Source organism: Apaloderma vittatum, unplaced genomic scaffold, assembly GCF_000703405.1.
Source record: "Apaloderma vittatum isolate BGI_N311 unplaced genomic scaffold, ASM70340v1 scaffold410, whole genome shotgun sequence".
NCBI lineage: Eukaryota > Metazoa > Chordata > Aves > Trogoniformes > Trogonidae > Apaloderma > Apaloderma vittatum.
This window is the reverse complement of record NW_009693757.1, coordinates 1-7,479: the sequence shown is the minus strand read 5'-3', so window position 1 is coordinate 7,479 and position 7,479 is coordinate 1. Positions and strand designations below refer to the sequence as shown.

Genomic DNA, 7,479 nt, shown 5'->3' with positions numbered 1-7,479 from the left:
GACTTTTTTAAATTCTGCCCCCCCCCCCCCCGCAATTCCCACAGCAAAGGATTCTGGAGTGGTGGTGAAGTTGTGTAAAAGGTCACTATGTTCAAACAACAGCTGTTTGCTTTCGCTAATAAAGGAAAACAGACCTTGCACTGAAAAGTGACTATTAATAGGCACATCATATTCTTTATATACGCAAAACGCAGAGATTTCAGTGGGAATTATGCCATGTTTAATGCAGAATTAACTGTAATACTGCCTCTTTCACAGCCAATATCAGGCAGGAAATAAGCTGAGCACAGGCAAATCCCACAGGATGTCCACACGATTGTTCCGTAGCCAAAAGACGTGAAGCAATCTGATGTGAAGCATTTCAGTGATAATTGCCACTGAGTGACTAATAGTTCACAGGATATCTCCAACAGGAAAAAAAAGCCAAGAAAACATTCTTGCACATGAAGATGAGTGTGAGAACTTTGTTTTGTGGAGTTGGGAGAGGAAACATAAAAAAAAAAAGCTTCAGAGAAAATTACTGTATTGTAAACGACTGTATTGCTTGGCAGGGTGGGAGTGGTGGTGTTCTGCCACTTCAGCAGATATAGTCAGATAGATACTCAGCAGCAGAAGCAGGGAAGAGCTGTGCAAGTCTCTGGGAGTCAACTCTGGCCTCGTCTTGATGTGCCAACAACATGGTTAGTTTCAGCAGCCCTCTCTACTCCCTCCAACGAACTGCAAGGCAGGATCCTGAACAGGAAGCTGCCTTGGAGATCCTGCCTTTGGGTTTGTTATCTGCCACCACTGGAAGTAAACAACAAGATCCGGACTCTAATCCAGGCAGGCTCGGTTCCTGTTAGCATACTATCTAATGCATATTCCATTAGAGCTCTGCTACTGAGACCAGACCCTCTACAGACACTGTCCACATCTCAAAGAGTATCATTGCACTTGGGAAATAATATTAAAATTAATCCTAATGACAGGTTTCAGCATTAAATCTCAGGCCTATTAATAAATCAAAGTTTCTGAAAATTGTTGTTAAATTCAATTAAGAAAAAAAAGTTTTGTGGTTTACTTATTGTAATTAACCTTCCTGGCAGTGGTATTAGAGAACAAATAAATCCTTTGAATCAGTTAAGCTCTTTGCAATAATATGTGCACAATTACATTAAAATCTCCTTAAAACAGCTTTTAGAAACACTTTGGGAAAAAATGATGCAACTGCTCCCAAATCACTTCTCAAATTCTAACCTGAAATACAAATTTGTTGATCAAGAAATATGAAAGCAAAATAGAGAAAATAAATTAAAACATAAAACCACTTGATCTAAATCTACTGAAGGAAAACATCTGAGTTCAGCAGCCATTTAAGGCATGCTCTTGATAAAGAAGTAGTTATGAGGCTGGACCTAGTATTTACATAAACTGATTTTAAAACCTTGATTCCCTCTGAGATTTTAGAGTAGTGGCCATCACTCACATCAGTTTAACAAGGCATGAAATTTGCACAAAAGTAATTTGTTTTTCCAGCACCACATTACCTTATTTATGACCCAAAACATGCATAAATGGGCAAGAAAAAAATTTTTTTTTTCAAAATCATTTCTGAATGTAGTCATTCTCCTCTCTGATCAAAAGCAACTCCCAAATGCTCAGAAGGTATCTTTCATTAAAAGAAAAGGAAAAATAGGAGAGAATTTCAGCGCCACACGTGATTGCAGCAAAACTGCTGTTCTGAAATAAAACAGTACATAAGAATACAGAATTTGGCCTCGCTGAATCAGAACAGAAGTCTAAGAAAGTTAATGTTATGTCTTTAGAAACTGCCTATGTCTTACGCTTTAAAGACTGTCGAAGGAAAAACCTAATTTGCCTGAACAATTTGGCAGTGTGATACACACAAAATGAAACAGAGACAATGCTTTCTAAACCTTGTGGCCATCAGGCTGCACCCTTCAGCATTAAACATCTCTGTTAGTACTCAATATGTCAGGTTGGAATTATGAACTTTCATACTGATATTTAGTTGTCAAATCATTTAGCTGGCAAGTATTTCCGTATTTTAGGTGCATTAATGAAAGAACCCTTGATATGAATTTAAATTTACACTGAGAATTTGTTTGTTCTTCCAAATAAAAACAACTTTATAATTGTAACCTTTTAGGATAGACAACTTCTCTCTTTAGGCAGATTTCAGGCCTGTAGCAGTGTGTTTTATATTTTTAAATTCTGAAGACTTGGAATTGCAATATAATACATTAACATTTCAAATAAAAGCCTCATTTCAACGAGCTGAATGATACAGAAATAGTATACCTTGTGTTACACCACATCTACAGGTACAGGAAAAACAGCATGGGTGCATAAATCTTCTGAAACAGCTTAATGGAATCCTGTAGCGTATTTAATATAAAATGGAACCTTTTATTCATCTCTGTAAGAATATACTTTCAAGCTGAGGATAGTTCTCTAGTAGATTCTCCTGTTATTATGCCAAACTTGCTATTATGGTCTAACAAATATCTCACTGTGTTTAAGTTGTTATGAATTTGGGAGGGTTTCAAGACATAAAAGGCAATAAGCCCCCCCCCCCCCAGCTTTCTTGACTGATTCTCTTATCATTAAAGTCTAATTTACAACAACTCTAACTACCTTCATATAAATTATTATTTAATGTAAAATACACATACTCAAATAAAGAGTAAAGCCAGAAAGCTTTGGAACTATAAAGGCAAGAAAATGGAAACAAAAGAAGCGAATACTTACTTGTATTGAGGTTAAGAGGAGTTTGGCAATGTTACAAATATTAATACAGGACAGTGACTGCAAATGCTATATTCCTTCTATCTGATCTAAACTTTTATGAAAATAAAGCTACATTTGAGTACAAAGATACAACTATCTAAGAATGCTCACAATCTAAAAAACAAAGGTTGCATATATAAGGTAAGACAGTCTACAAAAACCACTCCTTGTGTTCAACTTTATCTATCAGGCTTTCATCAATAAATCAAACTCCATCTCCCTCTTATGGATTAAGAGGCTGAGAGACATAGCATAAGCCTTGCATTCTCATAATCTTGCACATATGCTTGGGAACCCTATGAAGGAAATTAAATGCTCATTATAAGTCTCACTGAGTACTTTAACATGCAGCTTTTATGGGCAGGTACCCTGTTTACACTTATCAATTAACAGCAATCTTCTCATTCTGTTTATTTTACCCTTTCTGTCTTTCAGCACCACAGGCTTCTACTAGGTCACCTCTGTTAACATGGTCATAAAGACTTATTGTTTTGTTCTTACTTGAATTACAGAAAAGAACATTAAAGTATACATGATGGTATTTGGCTATTTCCCCTAAGAACAAAAAAGGGAAACTGAGGTGATTAAACAAGATTTAAAGTGGAGGACTTAAGGTTTACAGCACAGACTCAACAACCTGACAAATTTGTGCAGTTTTATCAGACGACATTGCTAGGTATAATCTTGCATACAGTACAGTCTAAATTTTCAACACCAATTCTGATGGCAGAGCTTTTGGTGCTTTCCTTCCAGACAGGCAATGTACATTAGCTCTTTTTTTCAAGACAAAGCCCCCTAAAGGACCTTTCAAGTTGACCTGTTGGAAGATTACATGTTCTGAATTACCATTCAAATCTGGTAATTTTGCCCAGATTTAGTAGACGGAAATAAGAACAGCTGTTTGTAAACTCGAAGTAATCTTATTTGTTAAGGTATGTATACACACTAAACCCACTACACCTGTCCATGTGTTACGGACTTTTTGAATACTTGAAAATTCAACATAATCCAGCTAAAGTGGAACCGTAGAACAAAACAGCTATCCAAACAACTTGGAAACTGAGCAACTCGGTAAGAAATTAATGGATTTCCATGGGATTTCCAAATTCCAAAAGGAACATATTATTTTTTCCAGCACCAGAAGTGTACCACATGAAAAATACAGCAGTTTATTTGAGACATGCCAGAAGGAGAAAAGAATATTCAAAAGCCCTAATATCTTGAAGAACAATGTATTTCTAAGCTTTATATCCCCTCTGATCTTATCCCTTCTGCTGTAACAGCAATAACTTTTTAGGCAGATACATAACCAGTAACTCGTGAACAAGCCAATACCAATACTTTCAAGCATCTTCCCAAACCCTACAGACAGCATAGTAGTCATCTTGAGTTCCTCGAACTATCATACTGTGCAGTATAGTTCACTGCACAAAGAGATAATTGCACTATCATCATCTTGTTTTTCATGTATAGCCCTATACACTTTTAGTAACAAAGACACTGGAGCCTTCATCTGACCATATTGTTTAATTATGGGGTTAAAAAAAAGTCTGCACAAAGCATGGATGATTTTTTTTTTTTAACAATTGGTTACATTAATGTCTTTAGTGATTCTGATCAATGTTCTTCATCTGGCCAAATTCAAAAGGAGAAAGACTGCTACAAAATTCTAGTCATTTCAGGATGAAGTTCACTATTTTCACATCTGCCACTCTTCATAATTATCTGCTATGCTATGCTATGCTATTACCTGCTATGCTATTTACGTTTTTATCTCCATAGTCCTGCCCAAGACACGGAGCACTTTCATTGTCCTCATAGATATCCTTTGAATTTAGACTGTTTTCATTAATTTATCACTGAAATAATCATAAAAGATTTTTGTATATAAAAGTGATAGTGAAAAGTTATTGTGGTAACGCGATTCAGATGGTTGCATTAGAGCAGACTAAATAAGTGGATAACATTTATTACCAAACAAACTTATTTTATCATTAACGCAATCCATTACAACAACGGAAGTATTATATTTCTTTTAACACTTGAGCTTTTTCTGCCTGGTATGAATTCTAGTTATGAGCTTCATTGTGCCAAGGATAGACCAGTCTTTTCCAGACACTTACCCTCTGACAGCATGAATAAGTCTCAGTGATGGATAGGCGGTTCGCACTTTCAATTTATTCTTAAGGATTAATGCATTAACCCACTCCACATGCTTCTCTCCACCTTTGACCATGAAAGCAGGGATCCAAAGGACACTGTCATTCAGCATGGATAGTCTACGCACAAATTTTTCTCTGTCACTCTCATTCCGAAAGCCTCCAAACGCTCTTTGTACAACTGATGGATTCATGGTAATAAAATCAGATTTAGTTCCCACATCGGCAGCAAACTCCACCACAGGAGCTAGATTGCACCTGAAGAGGAAGAAATTAATGGAAAAATGAAAATAAATATGAAACATTAACTTAGAAATATGTGTGCGTGAAGGGAAAGCTGAAAATGAACATGCAAGCCCATTTCAATTTAATGTGACAAAAAAATATCATATGTGATATCACACGTGATAACATGTGGCATTTTACTCAACTTGGAGACTTACTAGACAAAATCTTTCAAAACATTAAATGTACATAATGCTTCAAGAAAAAAAAAATTCTTCATACATCTGAAAACCATGTCATGCTTTAAAATGCATCGACAGCTAAGAGTAACATTTATAAGAGTATGCTTTTAACACCTACTATCTTTCATTGGTGTTCATTTGTCATCACGATACCAACTGCTCCCACTCTTAAAGGAAGCCATGCCAGCAAACTAAGGTGTAATTTATACATGTTAGTCATTGCTTTGTTTTATCAATCCAGTATGATTTGTAAATGAACTTTACCCCACATCAAATGACTTTTTAGTTTTTCGATTTTTGTATTATCACTGCAGTTGATCAGATATTTCAACATTAAGTATTTTAATTTTATTTAGAAATTAAATTTTTTGAAAAAATATTAATCTTCCCATTTTTCCTTGATGTCTCATTCTCAAACCTTGTTTAATTTTGCAGTAGCTTTTTGCCTTTTCCTAGGCTTGAGCAAAAGGTCTCATCAGGCCTTTGTTCAGAAGCTTTTTTTACCTCAGTTACATACATAGAGATATATATATATGTAATCAAACATTCTCCATGAGCAGAAATGGATGCAGGTGACAAAATTCAGAAATTAATTATGATTTTAGTGATCAGTATGTTCCAACTCAAACAAATCACCTCCACAACATCCCCAATGAATTAGCCTGCAGCTGGTGTGCCCCAAATAAGTATCCTGACAAAATAATATTTTCACAGTTTAACAAACTGCTCTGTTGAGGTGAAGGATGAGAAGAAATGTTGGAACTAGGTACTTCAAAACATTTGAAGGTTACCATATCTCTAACATAAATAATATTTTATTGGTTCTAGAATTCTTTTCTTGCAAACTTTTTACTTAAGCTTATCCCCTAGCATCTTATAATGGTCAGATCTCGAATGTCATAAAAGAACAACTGAAGTCAACATGGCAAGATTGACTAGCACTAACTGATGATCTAGTCCTGACTGATAATTCCTCAGAACATCTTTTTTCATTCTGTAATTGCCAACTAAAGAGGTGGTCCTATCTTCCTCAGACAGGAATGTTCCTAAGACAACACCGCATATATTCCTAGGAGATGAAGCTGTCCAAGTTTCTGATGACATGTGGGCAGATGCAAGCTTTCTTAGGAAACAGATTTACATTCTTCAAGGTGTTTATACATCTATTCCATAAACCATCTGCATGGCGTACAAGCTGCTAAGAGTAATATCTTTTAAAGAATGGTAGTTAGGGCACAAAATCCCCCTCCCACTGACTTAAATACGGGCTTTGAAAATTGTTTCTACAAATTTAATGCATGAACCTGGAATTGTCAAAAGTTTGGTGTTGCATCAAATCTAAAAATAAAATTAAAAAAATCAAACCAAGTACTTAAAATTAATGGAACAAATTCACTGAATTAGTCGCGGTCTTGAAAATACCTCTTTTAAGGGCAGACTGCATAACGTAATGTAGGAGCCTTGCACAGTAGAGATTTTTTCAGAAGACACACATTTATACACCTGATGACATCTATTACTTAAAAATATAGGACAGCTTTACACTGCAAAGCCTGCTGTGTCCTATTTTGAGAAGAACCTATGTACAAACACATTATTTAAAAAGCTGCCCGCCATAAGCAAAGTGTGCACATATGGCTCTAACATGATTCCATGACTTCTGACAGCTCTTTTCTGATCTGCCAACAGCATCAGTGCCTAAATCATAAAAGTGTATGTAGTTTAAAACTGGCATATAAGTTTAATTTCACCTAAAGCCTGAAAAAATTATCATGGGCACACCAAATACAAGGTCTACCTACCTTGCATATCATTACTGCTTCATCAGTAATATACTTATCTTCAAATACTCAACTTTAGAAAGGCATACATAAATTGCTAATGTATTGCATATTCAGATATTTCAAGTGTAACTTCAGAAAGTAAATAGTAAGACAAATGCGCCCAATAATTGGATTGTCTATGAACAGAATTAAGTCATATTTTTCAAGCTTTAGCATCTCAAATTGGGCACCAGATTATAATAGTAGAGGCACAGAATCATAGAATCATAGAATCATAGA

At 35.5% G+C, this 7,479-nt stretch overlaps 1 protein-coding gene across 1 annotated transcript in view; it reads right to left on the bottom strand.

Annotated features, from left to right (window-relative positions):
- The window catches only part of LOC104270231 (CMP-N-acetylneuraminate-poly-alpha-2,8-sialyltransferase), a 23,804-nt gene extending 18,550 nt beyond the window's left edge, over positions 1-5,254 (bottom strand). The window contains exon 1 of the mRNA XM_009864533.1: positions 4,914-5,254. Coding sequence (XP_009862835.1) covers positions 4,914-5,254 — 341 coding nt within the window. The remainder of the gene's footprint in view (positions 1-4,913) is intronic.
- Positions 5,255-7,479: the final 2,225 nt, after the last annotated feature.